This window comes from Pecten maximus, chromosome 3 (assembly GCF_902652985.1).
Source record: "Pecten maximus chromosome 3, xPecMax1.1, whole genome shotgun sequence".
NCBI classification, from domain to species: domain Eukaryota; kingdom Metazoa; phylum Mollusca; class Bivalvia; order Pectinida; family Pectinidae; genus Pecten; species Pecten maximus.
Window position 1 is genome coordinate 4,420,649 of NC_047017.1, and position 25,730 is coordinate 4,446,378.

Genomic DNA, 25,730 nt, shown 5'->3' on the forward strand with positions numbered 1-25,730 from the left:
TGTTAGAAAGAGACATCTTAAAATAGTGCGCCGGATGACGTGTCAATTAGTTCATTTTTAAAGTCTTCCCCATATGGTAAAGGAAGGGAGATAACCCCTCAACATGCATCCAGGAGAAATCAAAGTACTGAAAGTACTGAAGCATTGACATTTTCCAAAGTAACGACGCTATTTCCTGATACAAGTACATGAAGCTAACTATGAATGTTGCCAGGCCTCCCGCTATAGTTTGTAGGTCCGTTCTGTACGGTCAGTTCCGTTGTAACATATTTTAGGGAATCATTATTAGATATTGATGCACTAAATGTATGTGTATTTAAAACCTAATCTAATAATGTTTCACCATAATGTTTCATATGTCTTATGGTTTAATCAGTTCCTTCCCAATACAATGTACCCTTTGGTCTGTATACTCTTTCCATTACAATTTCCTGTATGAACTGTACACCTTTCCTAATACCAATATAATGTACCCTATTAAATTCATACACTTCCCAATACAATGATCCTGATGAACTGCTTACCCTTACCAATACAATGTACCCTATGAACTTTATAATTACCATGTGGACTTCATACACTTTCCCATACAATGTATGCTATGGACCTTTAACCCTTCCCAATCCAATCTATTCCATGAACTTCATACCCTTCCTAATATATTGTAAGCTCTGAACCTTATACATAAGAGAGCACTGGGAGTAGTAGTCTGACAAACTGTATGTGTAGTTAAAGATATACACACATGCTAGTAGATAATGGAATTCCTGTTGGCAATAGTGTAGATAGTAGCGCAGTGGTCATATAACCACCAAATAAATTGCTACTCATTCTTGTCTGCCCGAGTGGTATTACAATGTTATAGCAGAACTTTATATTGTACTAAGGGTAATACATAGAGGTTAAGTAGTAGTATTCAGAATTCCTGTTGTCAATAGTGTATATAGTTAGGTAGTTGTATTCAGTATTCCTGTTGTCAATAGTGTAAATAGTTGTATTCAGAATTCTTGTTGTCAATGGTGTAGATAGTTATGTAGTTGTATTCAGAATTCCTGTTGTCAATGGTGTAGATAGTTAGGTAGTTGTATTCAGAATACCTGTTGTCAATGGTGTAGATAGTTAGGTAGTTGTATTCAGAATTCCTGTTGTCAATAGTGTAGATAGTAAGGTAGTTGTATTCAGAATTCTTGTTGTCAATGGTGTAGATAGTTAGGTAGTTGTATTCAGAATTCCTGTTGTCAATAGTGTAGATAGTTAGGTACATGTAGGTATATTCAGAATTCCTGTTGTCAATAGTGTAAATATTTAGGTAGTTGTATTCAGAATTCCTGTTGTCAATAGTGTAGATATTTAGGTAGTTGTATTCAGTATTCTTGTTGTCAATATTGTAGATAGTTGTATTCAGAATCCCTGTTGTCAATAGTGTAGATATTTAGGTAGTTGTATTCAGAATCCCTGTTGTCAATAGTGTAGATAGTTAGGTAGGTATATTCAGTATCCCTATTGTCAATAGTGTAGATAGTTTTTTTTTGTTTTGGAATTTTTTTATTTTCTTCCATGCATATGCATACATGTAGCAATACATAATATTGGTGTATATTTAATTACAGCAATTACATTTTTTCATATGCTTAATAAAAATTCGCTTATCAATACATGAAGTATACCTCGGATGCAGTTTCGTCACAATACATTAAATCGTGCAATCGTATAAAATGAATGTGTTCATCACGATTTCATATTATCTCATTGTGTAATGTGACTGATAGAACATGCTCTTATATATATATATATACAGTGGACCCGCGATAATCCGGACGCCGATAGTCCGGAAAACTCACAGTCCGGACGGAAATGCACGGGAACAAGAATTGTGAATTTTTGTCAGGTCCCTGTGCCGATGAATGGCATTTCAGTGTGATACCAATATATAAGTGTATGTCAGTGACCTCAATTATCATCCAGACACCACTCCTACGACCTTAGCTGTTGCGAGGATGTAAATCCCTAATAACAAACATGATACAAATGTTAAGTATTGTAATCACATGGCAAATGAATGAGATATATAATCCGACCAATATACTGCACAGAGAGATGAAAAATGAAATACAGCATATACTTTAGTGCAACTTGACCGTACGTAATAACCATTAACAGAATTTTATCCACTTTGACAGCGACCAAATGTCACCTGGCTTATTCCATTTTTCTGTGACCCTATCCTATGACCGTGTGACCCTTTAACGACCTTCTTGTTTATCTACTTTTTGTATTTTACTTCGACTGTATGGAACCTACAATAAATTTGTAGCTTTGATCATTTTTCTATGACCTTACAGGATCTACTGTAAGTATGATACTGTGACCTTAGGTGACCTACTATGATGAATAACACTGTGACCTTATTTGACCTATTTTGACTTATGTTTATGTTTGTGTTTATGCTTATGTTTCTTGTGATGTTTCTTGTGTCGTTTGCTGGTATCGCTCTCACTGCCTTCTGACAATGACATTGACCTTTTCCTCCCCTTTTCCCTTTCCTCATCTCGTTGGTCAATATCTCCTAAATTGTCCCTTTCCAGAGATTGCTCAGCACCCCTTTCCCTAATTCTCTCATCAGATCTACTGTCAATATAATCTGAATTCCTTTGCCGACGACTTTCTCGTTCTCCTGATCTGTCAAACTTTCTTTCTTTAGACCTAACTACACTTCTTTCTCTAGATCTATCTCTTGAGGATGAATAATTTTTCTTTCTGTCCATCAATAATTCCTCAGTTTCAACACCAATTCGATCCGAGCTTTGTCCTTTCGAGATTTCTTCCGTGTCTTCTTTTTCTGTATTTCTTCGACTTTCTAAATTCATGAAGGATGCAAAAAGATCTGTCTGGTTTTCTATAACATCTCTTATAACCTGTAAAACAAATGAGTAATTGAAACACTTCAGAACATTTTTAGATTTTAGGCTGTACAACTTCTAAATTACTATAAAGTATTGAAATTTCCAATGTGCTACAGTAGCTTTTCACCATCGAGTATTTTCATCAGACTCCCTTTTGCAAAGGAGGAAAAATATTAATTCAAACACAAAGTAGCATTAATCAAGTTATTCTTGACCTATTTATAAATTGAACTTAAAAAAAGTACACTTTTAACATAAACAATTTGTGACACTAAAACTTGGAGATCATTCTTTGTGTCAGGCAATTCAGAATATAATTTATGTAATTTGTTGTCTGAAAATGCGGAGTGCATCCTCAGAACTTTTTAAAATGAGAATTTCATGAATTACACCACGAAAGAATAATACTTACCTCAGTATAGGATTTCTTTGTAGTGTAGACATTCTTGGCTCTGTATGTCTGTCGACGACGTTTATAGTCTCGTTCAGTTTTGATGTATTCTAAGTAGTTCGACGGATTGTTGCCAGTGGAGCCATCCTTTCCTGTATGTAAATCAAGATTTAAGCAATTCTTTTTTTCTTTCAGAACAGCTTTTAAGTTTTTTTCCATTTTATCTGAATGGAAATTGGATGATCAAACCCAGAGAAAGATAAATTCACATTCACAATAAATAATATGGAAAAAAGAATTTGAGTAATTATTAGGGGCATCCAAAAATTGTATGTTGAAACCTTGAACACCCAGGGGACAATATCAGCATTCCTCTTCAATACGTATATACATGAATATATATAACACAAAGCATATCTTGCTGTGCTGAAGAATTAAAAACGTTTGACCAGAATCATGAACTGAATATTATCTATCCTTGAAAATTTGAATAATTAAAAGCATTTAAGAACTATATCTAAATTAAGATTTTAAAACTTCTAACAATTTTATGCACTTAAGGTAGACCGACCCTTCGGGTTTCCTCTGATAGATCTCCTTAATTTTATTTGTATTTCAATGTTAATTATGCTCTTATCACAAAAAGCACATAAAAAACATATGTCACCATGTTCGTTTTACTACCAGGGCCACATAATGATACGTATTAATTAATAGCTGAACCCATATTTTTAAGGGTTTTGGTAGATTTTATCTTTCCCCGATAATATTCACCTGAAGCATAAAAAGAAGTTTATATCCTATTTATATCATCAGTATGAGCAATATCATTCATAATTATCAAAAAAAAGAGAAGATTCTTTGGGTGGTTAACAAAATATGGCTATTTTTATACGAAAAGCCGGTTATTTTTAGTGAAAAATTGTTTAAAAAAATACACGTTTATTTTTTTCCTGAAAAAATGAACAGAAAAATGACCCCCCTTTTTTTGCTTAATTAAAAATTTCATATGTATGCTTTAAGAAAAAAAAATAAAAATAACACCTCACCATATTACTTTTCACACCATGGCCGTTTACATGCTGGTACCCCAAAACTTGTGCTTCAAGTATGGCTCAAATTACCAAATTAGAGCAGTTATTTTGGAATCTGAGATTGATGATTTTTTTGGTTAAATCTTTACCATTTTCTTCCATAAATTATATTGTAATCTATGTTATTGGTACTTTCTTTTTTTCTTAAAATTTTTTTATTTGTTTGATTTCCCAAATGCAATTAACATTTTCTGGATATTTTCCTCTTTTCCGGATGAAAATTAGAACATTACACTAATGGTCCTTCAGACGCTTGCTTCTAATACGCCATGTCAAACGAAGCGTATCGGCGATACAGAATGCCAGAATATGCTTCATTTGCAGCGCTAAACAATGTTGCTCGAGTGTCGAGCGTTCCAACCTATGCGATAATATAATTTGAATGAAGGCAAAGCCTTAGAAGAGCGCAGCTATGACAGTAATCACTCACCGTAACATGTATATACTACCACATTTTCAGATTTTATACTTTTTTTCAGGGGGGGGGGGGTTAATTTAAAAGAATGACACACAAAAAATGCTACAAACTAGGCCGAAATATAATAGGTGATTGTACCCCCCTTTTTAAAAAATCTAAATCTAAACATGTAAACACATTGTAACATAAACTATGTATTACATCTAAACATCTATACATGAAAGTATATATGAAAATTCCTTAGACAGTATGTCTACAGAAAATTGAAATCCCATAGCCCAAGTCATTTTTCCATAGACCCATTTTGTAAACATATTGTTGAAAAGTAGCATTACTGTCACGCAAACGCTTGCATCATCCAGTAATAACACGCTATTATGGGTTAAAAAAACAACTCTATTTTAAGCTCTGATTTCATATCATCATTTGTCAGAAAATATTGGAATGTTGTTTACATGAATTGTAATGTATGTCAGGACTCAAACTTTTCATAGCCATTGGGGCCAACACTAAGAAATTTTACATAGACCGACCAGGTTTTCTATAGCCTCAGGCCATCGTTGTCCTGATGTGAATTTCATTGTCTTTACTTTGCATTGTTGGATTCCAAATGATCGTGCACTTAATAATGCAGGCATCAGTATTCTACTGCCATATTTCTTTGCTACTTACAACGTAAAAGGGCAGACGATACAACAATATTTTCATGATATATATAACAGGAAAGCGAATTTAGTGCCTCCACAAGGGGTTAAACCCGCGACCCTCTGCTTACTGCTCCGTCGCTCTACCGACTGACTTAATGGAAATTCCCCCACCTGAAATCACTATGTACCCTATTTACAATTAAAACCTGCTTCACTATTCCTCACTTTTCAAACGAGTTCGCTCCGGACACACATTAACCCAGGTTTTATCCCCAACGAATCCTCTCATTTTCATATAGCTTGCACTTGGAATGGTCAACCGATGTAACAGAAAAGCAAGTAGTGTGCCTCCACCGTCATCGAACCGCGACCCCAGGCTTTACTCACCGGCCGGTTCAATCGTACTGACCGGACGCCGGTGCTTACACCTGGGCATCGATGAATTTTACACCGGGCAACGATAATTTCTATAGAAAATGAACGCCGAAGACGAGATCGGAAGAACGGTTGGGATATTTTTTCTCTTTTTTGATGTGATAATGATGTCCTTCAAGGAAAATAACCCGACCACGGAACAAAATGATAAATTGGCTATAACTTGCAAGGATAACTGACAGAAAAAAAACACCTCTCATTTTTTGCTAATTCGCCCACATTGTAGGCGGGTATGACCAAATTATGCCGCAATCCACGAATTATGCAACATATACAGCAAAATCCGCGATTGAAATGACTGTAATTTTCACAGTTTATCGAAATTATATATTTTGACATTGTCAAGTCTTATTGGATCCGTATTCTACACCTGTGGCAACAAGACGCTCTTGAGTTTAACACCCGGGCGCCGCAATTTGCTGACATGGTAGTGATGTAGAAATTACTAGAGTTGGCCTTTTGATGGTTTTTGTTTATGTATTTTTTGCATTTATGCAACTCGTTACAACTCATTCACGGACATGCCTCTTTAAAGGGTCCGAATTTGTGATTGTCAATCCGTCATCCGTTTTTGTTATGATCTATTTATAAAACTGCTCGAACCTTGTAGAGAGCTCCCCATGGAGTGAAATCTCCAGCCTAGACCGATCACAAGAAACGTGTTTTATAGGCCTACAGTTAATTAAATACAATATTTATAATATATCCAGAATATGAGTAAAAAGGCTCTTAACATCTACATCAATTTCACGGGTTTTAGGTTTTTGAAAAATTGTCGAATGTCAACGTAAATTTCGTGAGAGTTTATATAGATCTTTTATACCATCAATGCATGTTGCAAGTTTTGTGTTTACGTCCCATGCATTTCCTCCTTTTTCTGATCTGTGTCTACCCGCGGTTGGAATATGGTTGACTACCTCGCATTCTGAATAACAATATATCACATGTAAAGTGCGCAAGGCCGAACTTACGTTCCCCTAACAATATACAATCTGACAGATGGAGTACATAATGAAGTAATTGTTGGTTGCCGCAAAGTGCACATGCTTTTAGAGCATCGGCCAAAGTCCCCAACTCCAATATGCGTCGGCCCGTGCGCCATGAAGTGTCCTCTTGTTCTACATTGCCATAAATTGGAGATGTGCTAACCTCTTCCTGACTTGATATAAATTGTCTCCGCCGAGACTGTAACTAACGTTATATGGTCGTCACACATTGGCACATTATGTGATACATCGGCGCTGTCCTTGTTTTCAATGGACCATCTTTAATTTATGTTCTCACTTCATTGAAAGCATAAGCCTTATCTAGTCTTTTAGTTTTACAAACCTGACCCCTTCACCTCTTGACTGCATCGTGCTGTAGGCCTAAACATTTATCTCCCAGCTGACTTGAAAATTAAACCAGGTGTAACTATTCGTGAACATAATCAAGGGCCCGGATTGCCGGACGCCGGATTGCCGGATCGCCGGACTCATGTCTGTGACGTCACAGAAGGGTCGGTCTACCTTAAAGGAATATAAAAATTTCACTGATAACACCATTGTTGCTCAAGCAGGGGTTACTTTCACTTTTGCTCTCTGGACCCTTGGAATATGTCATGGCAAATGATTGGTGTCTGAAACAAGATTGAGATCACAGCCCCGGGATCTTGGCATCCGCCATTGGATCTTCAATTGGTCCTATGAGATACTTATCTTTTCTCTACTTAGTGATAACAGGGATAGTTTACAGACAAATGACCGACAGAAGGACGAATAATGGACCATGCTTTGGTTTGGTTTTATTTGTTTAACGTCCTATCAACAGCTAAGGTCATTTGAGGACAGCCTCCCATGCGTACGATATGCATGCGTGGGGTGGGTGTGTATGGACCACAGACCACGATTACAGAGGAGTAGCAGTGAAGTTCAAAGCCAGTAAATTAAATGGTATGGTGACTATGAGATTCATTTAATGCACATTAAATTTTCAAACTAGACTCTTTTTTTATCCACAGTATATTCCAGAGGTTTAGAGAGATAAACCCCCAGCGATGCTAAATCTTCATTCAAATTCATTATCATTATTCGGAGGGGCCGCGGTGGCCGAGTGGTTAAGGTGTACCGACACTTTATCACTAGCCCTCCACCACTGGGTTGCGAGTTCGAAACCTACGTGGGGCAGTTGCCAGGTACTGACCGTAGGCCGGTGGTTTTTTCTCCGGGTACTCCGGCTTTCCTCCACCTCCAAAACCTGGCACGTCCTTAAATGACCCTGGCTGTTAATAGGACGTTAAACAAAAACAAACCAAATATCATTATTTGGACTCTAAACTGTCATAGCCACAAATAGCTACTTCCAACTCTTACAATGCATACCTGTTATTTTTTTCTTGACAAATTCTTCCAGATTCATAGTGAGAAATTCATCATCAAGTGGCATGAATTCACGCTCCTCCTTTGCTTTCGACACAACATGTTCGTAAATGGCGGCTCTTTCTGAGGCAGTCAGTCGAACCTCTTGATTGTCTCTCGTCAAACATTCATCTTTCTGGCCATAAAATACTACAAAAAGACACCAACTTTAAAATATTGTTCAACTATTCTGAATAATCAACTTTCTCTATTGTCTCTATTGTCTCAATGGTACAAAAAATGAAATTTCTTAGTAATCTGATGTATTTACTAAAAGTTTGTTAAGGTATCAATTTGTTACAAATTATCAAATCTTTTTTTCACTTAGTTTTAGGAATGAATATAATTTTTCACCAACGATCTTTGCCATAGTTGTCAGTATAGAGCAAATTTTAACAAGACAAGTGTTATCGTTGCTTGACGAGTGGAAAGAAATTCAGAAGTTCATAATTAAGGTCAGCAGGTCCGCAAATGAAGTACCAAAAGAAAGATTTTGTGACATGGAACATGTCAAATATGAAAGCCCCATCACATGGTAAACATACTGTGGCCAAGGTTACAAGATTCTTAAATTTGAAGTAGGTCAAAGGTCACAATCAAGGTCAGCAGGTCTGCAAATGTAGTATCAATGAAAAGGTCTTGCCTAAGCTGTATCCTCATTACTTATGACACAACACTGTTTTATAAAAACCTTAACCCAGCTGTCTATGGCCGAGGCTGACATCAGGGGTATACCAATACACAGTAGCTATCCCCTGGACTAAGTATTATCTAAAAATAACTTTTCACACCCTGGGTGTATACAGAATCAAATCAAGTTTGTGGCCATATTTTTCAACACCCTATTTAAAACTGAATAAGAGAGCTTACAAGATTCACAATGCTTTATTTTTTTCAGTGCAGATTACACAATTTTCTTTTTAACACAAAATATAATTCGCCTTTTAACAGTAACTGTTACTGTTGAATTTGTTCGCCACATATTTAAACTAAGAGTCTGTTCCAATGGTTTGAACAAAGAGTGTGTTTGGAAATGAAAGAGTAGGTAGATATTTTTTTTTATCTTTAATATACTGTACAGGCTAAGAGGTGGCCATTCTGATTTCAAAACTAATCTAGTACTTCTCTTAAAATTGTGATAAAGAACGTTTAGTCATTCACAGGAAATCAGGAAATAACATACATGTACATAACATGTTCATCCTGTACATGTTTTTGCCATATTAGCATTACGATCATTCTAAAATTCTAGTGCATTTCATGTCATTGAGGACAGTGATTTCCCCAACACTAATCAAGCTTAGTTTCATACCTAATATTACTGCTGCAGTGTTTACCTACAAATATACATACATATAGTCGGTATGTAAAGCACTATACATCAACTTCACTATAGCAATACTATCTTACTTGATCGGTTCTTCACATGATGATCCCAGAGAATCTTGTTTGTCAGTTCCTGGTCTGAAATAAAAACAAGTGATACTTTACTCATAGTTGGATTTTCTACTGAGGAAAAATAGTTACTTGATCATCTATTGGGAATGAAGGTGGCTCGATTATCTACTGAAATTAAAGGTGGTCGGATTATCTACTGGGAATGAAGGTGGCTGAATTATCTACTGGGAATGAAGGTGGCTGGATTATCTACTGGGAATTGGGGTGACTGGATTATCTACTGGAAATGAAGGTGGCTGGACTATCTACTGGGAATGAAGATGACTTGATTTTCTACTGAGAATGAAGGAGGCTGGATTATCTACTAAAATTAAAGGTGGTCGGATTATCTACTTGAAATGAAGGTAGGTAGATTAGCAACTGGGAATTAGGATGGTTGAATTATCTATCACCATTAGGCACAATGCAATAGAGACAGAAACCCTAACATTTTGTGTGAATTATACTAACCAATTTTCACGGTTGGCACACTGGCTTCCTGGCCTTCATAGAAAAATCGGCTACTTTCTCTCTGTTGAATCTAATTATATATAAAAAGATGTAAAAATACAAACACTGTCACAGCACATATATTCATTTGGTCAGGGATTAAAATTCACAAACAAAGTTTTCCTCATTAATTTCAAAACAAATTTTTACTTGAAAATGACCCATTTTATCACTCTTTACCAAATAATTATTTACAACTTGAAAATCCTGAACCATGCCAACTATAACTTGTAAGCTCCATCAATGTAAAATACATTAGCAAGTCAGTTAAGAGTAAGGTATACGCTGGTGAGCTTTATCAGTCTAAGGTGTATACTGGTGAGCTTTATGAACTTAAGGTGTATACAAGTGAGCTTGGGCATCACATGCAGTGTACATTATGCCATTGGTGAGCTTGGTCATTGCATGTATATAGTGTACATTATGACATTGGTGAGCTTGGTCATCACATGTATATAGTGTACATTATGACATTGGTGAGCTTGGTCATCACATGTATATAGTGTAATTGTACATTATGACATTGGTGAGCTTGGTCATCACATGTATATAGTGTACATTATGATATTGGTAAGCTTGGTCATCACATGTATATAGTGTACATTATGACATTGGTGAGCTTGGTCATTACATGTACAGTCAAACCTGTCTATAAAGGACACCTAAGGGACAAGACAAAAGTGTCCTTTATAGAGAGGTGTCCTTTATATAGAGGTTCAACGAGTTATGTCCCTTATAAACGAAGAAACAAACCAAAGTCTGTTTATAGTACACTATATGTCTCCTGATTTATTATATTTAAACACTTAAACAAATGAATAAAAGACAAATAATTAAAGATAAATGCTTAATTAATTTTCAATCATTCATCTGACACAAAAATTGAAGTTGATATTTTTAATAATTTATATTAAGCCTATAGTTTTTAAACCAATCTTCACAATATCATACTATACTGAATATCTATTCAGACAAATACTCAACATAGTCAAAAATGTAAAGGTAATTCTTATCATAGTAAAACAATTTTCATTAATCCTCAATATTTTGAAATATCTTTTCTGTTACAACATTAACTCTTTATAAATGAAAGTGCATTTTCCTCTGATAATTATAATCCCTAAGCATTTATTTTGAGACATATTTTCTGAAATCCATGTAGGGATTTAATTTAATAAATACCGTTTTCTGGTTCAGTAAATTAGTGTAGTGTATACAAAGACACTCGGAACTCTTCGGCTGTTCTTAATAGGTTACGTAGTCATATTCCGAGGAGTTCCGAGTGTGAGAAAATTGCGGCTGACAACCATGTGCCTGCCCTGTCAGATTTGCATACGGTGGATTTTGTAAGTAAAACAATTATGACAGACATAACTATTGCTTTGTCCCTCTTTTGTTGGTCTTGATAATGATTTAATTACCCCCTGACCATTCTTGTTGTCTAGGCTATGGTTGAATGGCTAAGCTTAGCTGTCACCGGTTGAGTAAACAAACACCTCTGCCGATGGTGATCGGTCACTCTCTTGTAATTACTGCCCATTGTTACAGCAACTTACAGGTAACAGGACAATTAGTGACTGATGAAGTGGCTTCTTAAGTTAGCATTGCTGCCAGGGGAGTTGAGTAATTAAGGCTTTACTTGTTATTTAGAAACGTTTTACACACAAATATCAACACGGCTATGGTTTCACATGTCCGTTATACAGAATTTTTAACAACTTTACGGGCAAAAATAAGTGTCCGCTGTCCGCATTAGGAAGGTGTCGGCTATATACATGATATTTATATAGTGATTTTCATTGGGGATTCCTGGAAGTGTCCGTTATGGACAGGTGTCCGCTATTACAAGTTTGACTGTATATAGTGGACATTATGCCATTGGTGAGCTTGGTCATTACATGTATATAGTGTACACTATGATATTGGTGAGCTTGGTCATCACATGTATATAGTGTACATTATGACATTGGTGAGCTTGGTCATCACATGTATATAGTGTACATTATGACATTGGTGAGCTTGGTCATCACATGTATATAGTGTACATTATGCCATTGGTGAGCTTGGTCATTGCATGTATATAGTGTACATTATGCCATTGGTGAGCTTGGTCATTACATGTATATAGTGTACACTATGATATTGGTGAGCTTGGTCATCACATGTATATAGTGTACATTATGACATTGGTGAGCTTGGTCATCACATGTATATAGTGTACATTATGACATTGGTGAGCTTGTTTAGTCTAAATGATGCTTACTGCTTCCTCCTTTGTGTAGCCTTTCTTCAACAGCGGACATATGGCTGCATGTTTGTCTAGACTGGCAGCTGGCATCACATGGTTACTGTCATGTGGACAAAGACCTCGATTGTCATGCTGTGCACAAATAAATACAAACAATATAACTGATTACATGTAATACAACATTTATGTAATTACAACAAAATAAAATGACTTTTTTTTTTCTTTTCCCAGACATCATTTTCAAAATTAATTAATTAGTAAAAGATATAAAAAGAAATTTCAAATGTAGGTTCTGAAAATCTTAGCAGCAATCACAAAGAAATATAGAAGGATAAAATTATCTATAATGCAAAAATCACTGTCACAGCAGAGGTTAAATCTAAGTTATCATTTATTGCAATAAGGTTGGTTTTTTTAATCTCTACACAGGAGATCATAATTATATCAGTCAGAATGGTAGAATTTCCCCCGACTCATGATCAGGATGGTTATCTATGTACCTCCAAAATATTCTCTGCTGTCCATCCTATACCCTGAAGAATGTTGTTGAGGTCATTTTGACACACATCCACAAATTGTTTTAGCCCACTGATAAAGGATTCTTTCTTGATAGCAGCATCCATGCTCTCCGCCTTTAAGGATAACCAGTTTTACATCCTGCAAAAATCAGCTGATCTCAAACATTGTACAACAATTTGACCGATTGTGACAGAACAAATGTCAAATAGTTCAGTAAGCTATAGCTAATGCTACATGTATATTGTTTCAATGTGTGCCGACATAAAATCAAACTTGATTTGACCTTATTTTATTATACTAAAGTCTTGAAAAGAAATCTATATCTATATATCTAAATACATGTTGATTTTTTATTGACAAAATATTATGAGAATGTTGTTTACTTCAGATCTAGATCTAGCCCGAGTTTCCTCTGGCCCTGACACCATGTCTGGTGCCAGAGGAAACTCTGACTAATCTATATCTAGAGCAACCTGCAGTCTCGTGTGATGACCAGCTGGGAGCTATGCAAGTATTGGTAAGGGTGTTGGTCTGCATTTCGGATTTCATGCGTGGGTTGGAGTCCCTGTCTGGTCATTTTGCACTATGTCCATCCTATTGGTTACACTGTTCTTACTCCAACAATGACAGAGGATAACGTTAAACCAAAAAAATACGTTAAACCAAAAAAATAGGCAGAGACATTTAGTTAGCTGAAGTATAGTACACTGCTATGACTAGCCCGAGTTTACTCTGGCCCTGACACCATGTCTTGTGTAGGACCAGAGCGCATTACTATATGAAAACGTGGAATTCTCCAACACCATTTGGCATTGCTAAGATTTTTGTGCAGATAAAATAAAATTGGGGCATGACATAACATCTTCCTTATATTGCAAATACATGAGAAATGTATTTACCCCAAAACACCCATTTAGTTCCATATTGGTGTTCTATGCCGGTTGTATAGACCCTCAATTTATGCTGGTCAAAATATCACACTGTTGACCCGCCATTTTGTAAGTTACAGGTTTTGTATGCCCCCAATATATACATACAGTTCGTATAATTAGATTACAAACTTTGAAACGCTATGGAATTATTTCTGTATATGTAACTTATGCTAGTCGCTACAACCAATCCCACCCCCACCCCCAAGTAATGGCAGCTGAAGTATCCGTCAAAACTGGTCGCGCTCAAAAGCATTATCTTTGTGCAGTATGAGTTGATTAATGCTGCACGTCATAATGTTTCTACGACTTCAGAACAACATGTTTCGCTCTATATATTCATGTATTTCTACATAATTAACTGGTTATAACATTCTGCTACCTTTCTCTTCGGTCAGCACATGTATGCCTACACACCGGTGTTTGTTTGTTGTCGTTCATCATCATCCGGGGAACTGTGAAAGTGTACTTCCGTAAGCGTGAAGTAACGCCTATTCTGATTGGCCAGTGACTTATTATAAAGCAATGCAGTTAAGAACCACCAAACTTTGAAAGACAGTGGTTGGGAATATGTGCCACTCCCAATAGATCTGCCTGTTGACAGAATTCCAATAATGATAAACTCTACACACAATGTAGGTTTCTGTCAAATCATATAATTTAATAAAATAATATGTTCATAAGAAGAGGGAGGAGTTTGTGTAAAATTGTGCTACAATTAATTAACACTTTGATAGAAATTAGAAAAAACCCCAAGACATTCCTATTCTATGTATCAACATATTATTTATACACTCGTTGTCCAATACTAACTCATGCCAGAGACGCATACGTCTCTGCTCATGATAAAAAAAAAAAAAAAAAAAAACATGTCTTATAAGAAAAGAAATGTATAGGCCTAATTATAATTTATGATTTTCATTAAGCTGAGTGGGATACTATCTACAAAGAATTACATAATTACTCAATGAGGACCGGGACACAATAATTCGAGAAAAGATAAATGACATCAAGCTTTTGAACACCACTGATATATCATATATTAAGTTGCACTATCTAGAGTCGAGCTTTCAGATATATATTAAGACAATGCCAATACTCTTTATAAAGGTCAAGGAGAAATTAGTGATCTAAACAAACTAGAAATCTATCGCAGTAACTTCTACTTCTAACTTGTAGTCACAAAATGTATTTACGACACAATTAGCTCTTACTTAGACAAAGGTAAAAACACTTGCACATTGTTTTCGAGTGTGACATTTAGGTCTTTTTATAAACTATAGAAAATATAGTATTGCAACCCTGGTACCGCTCTTAGCTCGATCGGTTGAGCGTAAGAGGGCCCGGGTTCGATCCCTAGCGGAGACAGTGATTTAAGTTTATTTGATCATGCGCTCCGTTACATTGTACTTAGTACTTGTATTGTACTTAGCCCCTGGTCACAGTATAAAGGGAAATTATTTGAGTGGTTTCACTGAGTCTATGTATACATACATGTATATACATTTCGTGTATCATATATTAGACCAATATCATAATATTCCGATATACTTTGGAATAACAGTTCTAAAAATAAATCACACTTACAGGAATATGTTCAATTAGAAGCGATAAGAATATTACCAGGGTTAAGAAGTCTCAAGAGGTAAATCTCACCAAATACATTATTCAGAAACACAATTAGAAGCATTAAACACTAGAAGACTTAATAAAAAAAACTACATTCAAACTATGTTCTAAACCATTAGCAAGTATGCATAACATCATTCAACGTTTCATCAACTTTAATTATTCATATTAAGAAATTAAAGAATATTTACTGTACCAATGGTTATAATAACAATTTTTTTTATCTCTGCTATGATTTACTGAACTCACTTGACGACTCTATACAAGAAACTCTAATTCAATTGCTAGAGTTAAATCTAAACTTAACATAGTATTTGCAACATATCAATTTCAGAAATGTTTATTGCTGGTAGTCCAAAATCTATATTATTTTACGACGATTACTAGATAATGCCAGTCCTTTAAATCATGCTAAATATACAACCGATTTGCTTGATTATGGTACAATTAACTTGAAAATACATCACATTTTCTTCTGATGATCCGCTTTCTCTTGGTACAAATATGATTTAGGGGTCGTAGTCTTTTATAGAGGCCAGCCACCGTATCTCAAGGCGAAGATCCGAGGAATGTGGTTCGACGCTCCCCATACTCTCGTGGTTTGTGTTTCTCGGAAAGGCTGAGAAACGGACCGGTCTGTTCTGCCGTGGTTGTGTCCTTGGTCAATACACTTTACCTGAATTACTGCGACGGGCCTCCCACATGTTGTTCAGTGAGGTAATCACAAAGGCGACCCCGCCACAAAATGACCCAGTCTGTTCACGGGGCGATAAACCCAGTAAACAAACAGAGTATAAATCTACATATTTTATTATGTGGCGCAATTAGTATCTCTAATAAAATTAATAAAATCATACTTCTTCATATTAGTTCTTATCTAAAGAAAACTAAACGATTATTTTTCGCGAGAAATTTCGAACAATATCAAAATATTTAAGTACAAATGGTGGCATGAGAGTATTGCCATCAACTTACTTACATACATGTAATTAGAATTATGCAATAAACATGATGAGTGAGATTTTATATCATTATTTGATACTGAAGTATTGTAAGTTATAAAATAGTTCCGAACACAATCGTGATTATCTTTTCTCAAGATCTACACAGGTAAAATTGTACCGATGTGATCTCAGTATTTAAACCCACAAGAACTTGAGAATTAGTTACAGTCTACATGTATTTGGACCCTTCCCTAGTGTGTATAGCACATTTTGAGACGTTTTTTTTCTTGGGGGGGGGGGGGGGCTAGATAAAAAAAATTGGCAAAAATGACTGACTTCCCCGTTGTGCATTGAAATGCTATATACACACTAGGGAAGGTCCAAATACATGTACATGTAGACTGTAACTAATTCTCAAATGACACACATTCACAAATTGTTTTAGCCCACTGATAACGGATTCTTTCAACATGGCAGCATCCATGCTCTCTGCCTTTAAGGATAAGCAGTTTTACATCCTGAAAAAAATCTCTAATTCTCCCTGTGTTTAAACCTTTAGGATTTGTTCAATATCGAGCTTGCATTGGTTAATCGTGCAATGATACAGAGCCTGGTCGGATATATCAAATATGGTACCAGTACCAGCAGTCATTTTGAATTTCGACATATCAAATTTTGTTGCTATTTCTGAAGAATTACTGAAAGGATTTATTGAAACTTTGCATATATATCTGCTATGAGTTTAGACTGTACTGTGAATGCTACATTGGGAACATTGTCAGATGATGAATAAATTAGTTATATAACATGTTACAGCAGCCTCCGCTCTTATTAAATGGTGAACAGTCCCATTGACATTGCTAAATAGGCATCAACCATGCATCCTAGTAGAACATGTACAGTTAATGTAATACATGCATACAACATTCGTCACTTTCATTTCTTAAAATGCACCGAATTAATCTTATCATTATTTAGAGACATGCGCAGCAGGGGATTTAGTTGGGCATGTCACATCGCAAAGCTTCATTGGTTGGTTTAACCACTTCAAATTTTGAAGGTTGTTGTCACGAAATCTCATGAACTTGTATTCTAGTGATCTTCAGAGAAACGTCATGCAAACATATTACTGGCCCAATGCTATGGGCCTCCTGGTCACCGAAAATAAGCAGTTTTGAAAGTTTTAATACAACTCATCGTGACCTTGAAGAGGGCGTCAATGTCATTCATTTGAACGAATATGGTAGTGCTTCACCTCTACACACTACTGGTCCAATATCATAATCCTGGTTCCCGCCATTATTCACACAATATTTTATTAGAATACTAAAATACATTTGATCTTGAAAGTAAAAGCCATTGATTTGAAAACAAGAGGCCCGTGGGCCTTAACGGTCATCTGACTTGCTTAGAACTATTGTAGTATACATACTCAGAAGTATATGTTTTCCAAATTATAATGCGATATGTTGGTCATCATTGTTAATGAATTAGAGAGATTGCAAAACTATCAGTCAATAGACTGAATAATTTTCTGACTTTAAATGAAATATTTCAGACATAGAAGTTTGGAGCTAGATGAAAAAAGACATCAATAGTTGGAGCCACTTCCTTTTTTTTTCACAATCATTTAACTTCTTTTATTCTTAGCAAATATCAATTAATTAAACTGCAACTTTATACGATAAACATTCAAACAGTATTTTTTTTTGTATTTTTCAGATTAAAAACAGTTATAATTTCTCTAATGGCAGATTAAAATGTATTATTTTGTAAGGAAATGACAGTGAGCAAGCGAGTGAGAACACTGATCTGATGAAATCTGATATGATATTGTAGCAAATTTTGAGTTAATTACAGTAAACAAAACAACAAAATATCTCTAAAGAACTCCAGGGGGCGATGTAAACAGATATCATTGTAGGTTCTCCGCAGGAAGATTCGCATAAACAAATCTGACACTCTCCATTTCAGTTCAATATTTATTCAACATCACAAAAAAACTGAAAACCTTTCTAATAATGGAATGAAATGGTAATTCGACATCTGCGCTCTACACAAAACTTTTGGGAAAAAGTGTTCCCAGTAAATGCTTACAATAGATATAATATTCATAACAAGACAGCAAAGCTGAGTTCATAATTACTATGATACACGACATGTATGTATAAATATATCATATAAATTTGGTGTGACCAAATATTACCCAAGGTGCTAGAAATATCTTTTATCGTTACCACAAAGTTGTATACAAAAATAAAATCCACAGCTGTAAGAAATATCATAGGTAAATATATATCTGACATACTGAGAAAAGCAAAGGCACAAGCGCTTAGTTCACACAAAAAAAATAATAACACAACAACAAAGACATTGTTATATAGTCACATTTTTTTTGGTAAATACAATTGCACTGTATGTTGATTTTTGTCATTTCAACAATATTGCACATTTGTTGTCTTATAACTCTACAGATGTCATGATTCAATAATCACAGGGCAGTAAACACAAAGTCTAAATTACATCATCTATATCACAGGGACTTGACACGTTCCTATGACCCAGAATGGAAAATCAACTAAAGGGTCCAAACCCTTGATCACTTATAGATTTTCATTCTGGGTCACAGTGGTCCCTGTGGCCCATAAGGTGGGTTGAGAATTCCTGCCAAGTCTCTGTGTTCATAACTAAAAACTAAACACATATTGTAAAAAAAAAAATTCAGATTAATTAATGCCCAATTGACCGAAATTTCAACAATTTCAGCAGCTTACATGCATCCACTGACAAAAACCCACCAAAATTACCAAAACTGACAATTTACGAATTTTAGGTCAGAGGCTCATTCTCCGAAAATAAAAAACGATAGACTATATACTGTAGAATTCCCTTCAATTTCGGACAATTCATCCTATATAACTTTATGGTCCCTAAAGGCTTGGCATGATTATGAATTTTCATTATTTCCGGACACAGACTATGAAATTTCATACTCCCTATGAATATCTAAATGCACAAAACTTTTAATGTAAAATGCTGAGAATGAATCCAATACATTTCTTTTTTCTTTGTTAGTTATAACTTCTGTTCCAGATAGAGAGTTAAAATGGAGTTATGTAGGTTAAATTTATATTAATCCAAGTTTAAGTGGAGTTGAGGCAGTTTTAAAGTGTTATGTTGTCAACAATAGATATTTTAACAGAAATTTCGGAAAGAGATCTTGTCGCTGAATGTGACCTGAAGATATTAGCTTACCATTCACATTCAGCTTATAGACAATTGTTTTTGTACGGATGTAATACTCTGTAAGCCCTGATAATGCAGTAATGCATCGCCAGGCCATGGCTGAATGATGCATTAATTTAAGGTGTTAAAAATAATCTCAACAAATTCTTACGTGAATGAGATAATGTTTGGTAATAAATAATGAAATTCAATATACATTGTACATGTACGCAATTAGACTTGCCACCAGCCCTTAAGTTTTTTGTTAGCTCCACTAAATTTTAATACTAGATTATCTCCCCCTAGTTTGAAACTTAGACATATCCTAGGGACCAAAATCATAAAGCTCAATTTTATTTATAATTTTTATATTCAAGAGACAGGGAGCCAGTCTAGTACGCAATATAATTGAAATTATCGAAATTTACTAACTTGTTTTAATCTCGCAAGAACTTCCCGTTGGACACGTGTGAGTAAACAAATGATTCCCGGAAAAAGATATTACTAAATCAATTTACAAACAGATTAAAGTGTAAAGTTTGTCCATCCATTAACATTTTTCTATCTCGAGCTATCCAAATAAAAAAACTTTAAAATATTTTAACTCAAACATTTTAACTATGTAGATATTATAGGCCAGTATATTACATTTTGTTTTATGATTTTGTACTGGAGTACTTTATCCAGTTGTTGCGTACTAGAAAAATAGCATCCACTTACCATACAAAAATAGCATCCACTTATAACAAAGCATTATTTAAGATAACAGCAACCACTTACAAAAAAGCATCATTTACGAAAATAGCAACCACTTACAAAAATGGCGACACTTACGAAAGTGTTCTTGACAGTTTTTTTGACAATATTTTTAAAATCTTAAATTACAGAAATATAAAGGGAGGGGGGGGGGGGGGGGGATTTGGGGGTGTTGGGGACGTTCATATTGAAATGACTAGAGATAAAATACATTCCATCAACCATCAAGTATATTTTGGTAAAAAAATTGTCCTTATAAACCAATTTTATGACCCAAAAGTCAAACATATTATCTTCACTAGGATAGATATGACTATACATTGTAGTTTAAAAGTAATATGCACTTGATTTTTGTAGCTATTTTAAACTCATAACCCCAATAAAAATTATTATATTTATCATTTAAATGAAAATCAGTGGGGACGAAAAATTTACAAAAAAAAAAAAAAAATTTAATTAATTCTGATATACATGTACATATACATGTATATGTCTCGAAATAAACCTATGACAAAATATCCAAATGAGAATAAATAATTTTTCAGTATTTTTTTTAGATACAATATATAATTTGATTACAATGACAATGTCACAATGTACCATAACTGGAGGGACTTTTCATTAATAAAGTATATCACATCAATATTCATGACCGATCCATGTGAATGATATGTCTGAGAGTTTACATTTATAAGCGTTAAACATCTACTGTCGACAGTAAATATTGACATTTATTTCCTGTTTGATTTTACATGTTATATGTAAAAGTCCGACTAGTTTGTCTTCCTCTTCCAAACCGTACAATGGGCCACTGTCCACTGATTTTTGCGTGCAGTTTCCCTAATAAAGAATGGCATATTCATGGCTTCCACCAAGTCGAAGTGTGGTCCAAATTCCTTCTTAAGGGTCTCAAATCCGGTCACTGGGTTACCGTCTTTGTCATTATAACCTCCCAACCAGACACTCTGCAAAAGTACAAGGTCACATGTAATATCATGTGAAATCTAAATATCTTACACCTCGGACTAGGAGATTTACCATATATCCTGTATTAGAATTTTTATATCTCAGAACTGTCCAGCATATAAGCAGGACTTAAAGCATCATCATTTAGCACTTACCTTTGCTGTTAATTAACATTATGGATGTAAGATTAACATGGTTTTGTTATTTCAATATCATTAAAATCCACAAGTTTCATTCTCAAAATACATGTTTTCTCATCATCTTTAGAATATATATCTTTACTTTAGTAAATGCAGGTGAAATACATATTCCTCTGGTCCAGAAAAACATATAGGTAACAGAGTGCATGATCAATAAAATTTAAACCACTGTCTCCGCTAGGGATCGAACCCAGGACCTCTGGCTTACCTTACCAGTCTTACACTCAACCAATATTTATTAGCATTTATTAGCATAAATAATGGACGCAGGCTTGTAGCCTCTATATCCATATCAATATCAATACATAGTATAATATAAATATTTCCTATGTAATTAATGGCTTTATATTAGTTCCTGTACATTCATGAATAATAACGTTTATTTTTCCAATGATCATCTAACATTATTTCAAATTTTATGACAGAATCAGCATCAACAACAATTTGTGGCAAGCTATTCCATAAATCAATAACTCGGTAACTGAAAAAATGTTTCCTCCCATCAAGACGACATTGCTTTTTGAATATTTTCTTATCGTGACCTCTGGTTCTACTCATCTTGTCCATTTGGAAAAAGTTTTGAGTTATTCTACTATCGTATATGTTATTTACTATCTTAAATATAACTAAAGATAAGATCTCTCTAGCCAAGCAGTATATTGGGGCTAGTATTTATCAGGGTTACATACTTCTCCTACCACCAATTTTAAGCTCTAGTGGCACTAGTCAAACTGGTGAAGTTTAAAGTGGGTTTTTCAAGATGGCGGCCATGACAGCCATCTTGGATTTTGGACTTGACTGAGTAATAAGAGCAGTTTGTCTGCACCATCTCATGATCATTTGTGGCAAGTTTCAGATTAATCCCACTTGTGAAATTTCAGAAGAAGTTTGAAACCTGAATAGTTAGTGCACAACTGAGGGTTATTTTTGTATAAACTTCTGTTATTATGTCCTAAAAGATGTGTCTATAAAGTCAGAATGATGAAAATGAAAAGCATGAAGATGAAGGGCATCAAGGGACATAAAAACTATTGTTGATGGGAATATACAAATATGCTAAATTTTCTGTGTTCAAAATACTTTTAATTTAAAAGCATTGTGTCAACTTTTCAACCCAAAGTAAATGGAACCATTATAGCTTGACAATATGATTATTATCATACCATCTACTTTTAAATCTGCACTTCAATTTTTAGTGCTCAATTACTCAATCTCAGTTTCGAAAATTTTTGGTCTTGCTTGTTTCAAAGAGTTGTTTCTTTTACATTATTTCAGAATTCTACAAAAAAAAAAAAAAAAGATTTATTTGCCTTCAGAATATCATTTAAAATCCTATTTTGAATCTTCAGTTTTGAATTTGAATATTAATATGCAAGATTTCAATCAATTAACAGTTGCCTGGCTTTCAAATCTATATTATCATCTTCTAATCTTGTAAAATATTAAATAGGTTACTGTTATACTGTAAATAGGGTAACTGTAAAGTGTGATACGAAAGCAAAATGAAACGAAACGAAATCAAATCAAATGAAACAAAACAAAATCAAACGAAACGAAACAACATCAAACGAAAACGAAATCAAACGAAATGAAAAAGGAAAAACATTGAAATAAAAAAAAAATGAATAAATAAATAAAAAATATTAGACCTTAAAAATGCCTTAGTGTCCCATTCTCATCGGTGTAAAAAGAACACACAGGAATAAATTATAGTAATAAAAAGAAATGTTAACACACTTGACTGAGAACTCTACCTTGTCAGTAAACTCCTGTAGCCAGGTATAAGGGGAGGTAATCACTAGGATTCCACCAGGTGCCACCAACTCCTTAAGTCTGCGAAGGAAGTTAAATGGCTGATGGAGACGACATATCAAGTTTGCAGCAAGTACACATCCGAACTGGCCAAGGTCACGGGCAAGGTCACATGCATCCCCCTGCTGGAAGCTGGTCCTGGATCGGTCCTAACAAAGGATGTATCATACTTATATATATACATTCATCATTGTATGTACTTTATTGTGAGTTAACCAAACCAAGAAAATCCTACAGACATTTAAATATTACGATAAAGTGTCCTTATAATAGTGATGGGAATCAATTGAAATTTCTTGATCAATCGTCAGTTTTGTCTATCCAATCGATGATTGATTAAAATTGATTAATTTTTAATTACCATTCTTTGGTATTTAAACATAGTGCTTACTGTGCTGTTCCGAGTCATCTAGATGCTTGCATGTTATATAAGTGACAACCACAATCAAGCGATAGATTGTCACAAGTTTGTCTAGCATGTGATACCAATCAGCAAAATTAATAATCTTTCATTTATCGTGATATCAGGCATTCTGACAAACTGGTTTCCTACTCGATTAATTGGTTAAACACCTCAAACAAGTTAAACTTGACTAACTTGATTAATCTGAACACCACTACCTGATAAAAAATCTACCTATGATCAATGAGAAGTTCAACAACCACTCACTATATCAAAATCTGACAAATGGATTTAACTCAAAACAGCACATTTCATGTTACTTTCTAATGAACCTATTTAATTATGATTCAAAATTCAGGAGTCTACCGCCTAAAGAAGGGGTTTGCAAGTACGATCTAAATCAGAATAAATAACTAGCATCTGTTGTACAGGATGTTGACACTACATATAAAGAAGTGCTCACAATATCATCAGCAACTTTGGCCAAATGAGGTGTGGAGAGCTGTCCTTCATCTTGAACAAAGTAAACTCTTTCCTGGAGATCCCTCATGTGGATACAGGCATCCACAAATGATTGACTGTAGTCTATTCCGATCACTTCCTTAAACTTCCTGGCTAACTCAAAGCTTGATCTGCCTACAGCACACCCAATATCTAGCGCTCTGGAGGGAATACGTGACTGAAATAAAAAATCCATAAAATAATGAAGGCCTATATAATTTTAATATATTGTACGATGTATATAATATATATCATATATACATAAAACATAGTAATTACATAACACAACTAACAAAGGAAGATAATTTTAAATTTGTGTGGGTGGGGGGGGTTGTAAAATAAATCTTAAACAATTATCATTTTTGTGATAACTTCTGATTTTTTTTAAACAAAAAATGATAGCATAGACATTTAAAAGTTTATTTTAACTAAAATCAATGAACTGATTCTTAAAAAAAAAATTGCCAACAACTTGAAACGTATTTATCTTATATTGCCTGGAATGAAATTGGAAGCAGCAATGAGTTTAATATCTGTCTTACTGTGGGAGGAAACCACAGCCCGAGTACTGAAAAAAAAACCATGTTCATTGGTCCATGTACTTTTTTACGGTCAACGGAAAGAAAACCAAGTTGTAAACTGCTGTAAAAGATTTTTACCAACAGTATCAGGAAATTCGCAGGTAAAGAATATAGTATGTCACTCCTAGGTGAATGGGATAAAGGCCTGTGTTTTACTTGGGAAATATCCACGATGAGTGTAGGAAATAAAATAATTAGAGGCTGCAACAGGTGTGAACGGTCACAGCTGGAGGTCGTGCATGTACATAGGTAGCCACCTTCCCTGTATATCATCGTAACACATTATCATGTATCTGTGTATAACAGAGCACAGGTGTACATATTCTCACAATCCTTGTGATTGCAAGATAAAATTAACCCTGTGGCTGTGGTCTAGTCTACTCAAAATGTTTACCTCTAACCCATCTGTGTGCTTGAGGCAGACATCCGCACATCGTTTGGGGAAGTCAAGAGCATCAACTGGACCAAAGTCATATCGCAGAACATCTTTCTGTGACCCAAAGTGGAACACCAAATATTCACTTAACAGTTTTTCTGATTCGTACACGTTGTCGGCGGCACGCCTTCTCCTCTCTGACAACCATTTATAAGTAGAGAAAGCAGCGACGCCTGTAGTTAGGGCTACTGTCCCAACAGCCAGTGTCCGATGATCGATGCCGAACCAGCTAGGCATGTTTCTTGATGTTATTTTTTGGTAAAGTAATCTTTGCTCAACGTGCACCGGTCTAAAATCTCACCGGTAGGCCCGACTTCTCTGATGTAATCATAAAGTCCGAAACGTCCCGA

The 25,730-nt window shown here is 34.9% G+C and overlaps 2 protein-coding genes across 2 annotated transcripts; both read right to left on the minus strand.

Annotated features, from left to right (window-relative positions):
- Positions 1 to 410: 410 nt before the first annotated feature.
- LOC117322990 (U11/U12 small nuclear ribonucleoprotein 48 kDa protein-like) lies at positions 411 to 13,113 on the minus strand. The gene is made up of 7 exons (XM_033877962.1): positions 12,980 to 13,113; positions 12,495 to 12,611; positions 10,193 to 10,262; positions 9,695 to 9,748; positions 8,249 to 8,434; positions 3,316 to 3,446; positions 411 to 2,915 (listed from the first exon to the last, which is right to left on the minus strand). The coding sequence occupies exons 1-7, from the start codon at positions 13,100 to 13,102 to the stop codon at positions 2,415 to 2,417; spliced, it is 1,182 nt and encodes a 393-aa protein (XP_033733853.1). The 5' UTR covers positions 13,103 to 13,113; the 3' UTR covers positions 411 to 2,414.
- An 8,086-nt stretch (positions 13,114 to 21,199) lies between these two features.
- Positions 21,200 to 25,727, minus strand: LOC117322994. The gene is made up of 4 exons (XM_033877964.1): positions 25,339 to 25,727; positions 24,326 to 24,541; positions 23,402 to 23,608; positions 21,200 to 21,446 (listed from the first exon to the last, which is right to left on the minus strand). Exons 1-4 carry the CDS (start codon positions 25,615 to 25,617, stop codon positions 21,255 to 21,257), a joined length of 894 nt encoding a protein of 297 aa, XP_033733855.1. The 5' UTR covers positions 25,618 to 25,727; the 3' UTR covers positions 21,200 to 21,254.
- Positions 25,728 to 25,730: the final 3 nt, after the last annotated feature.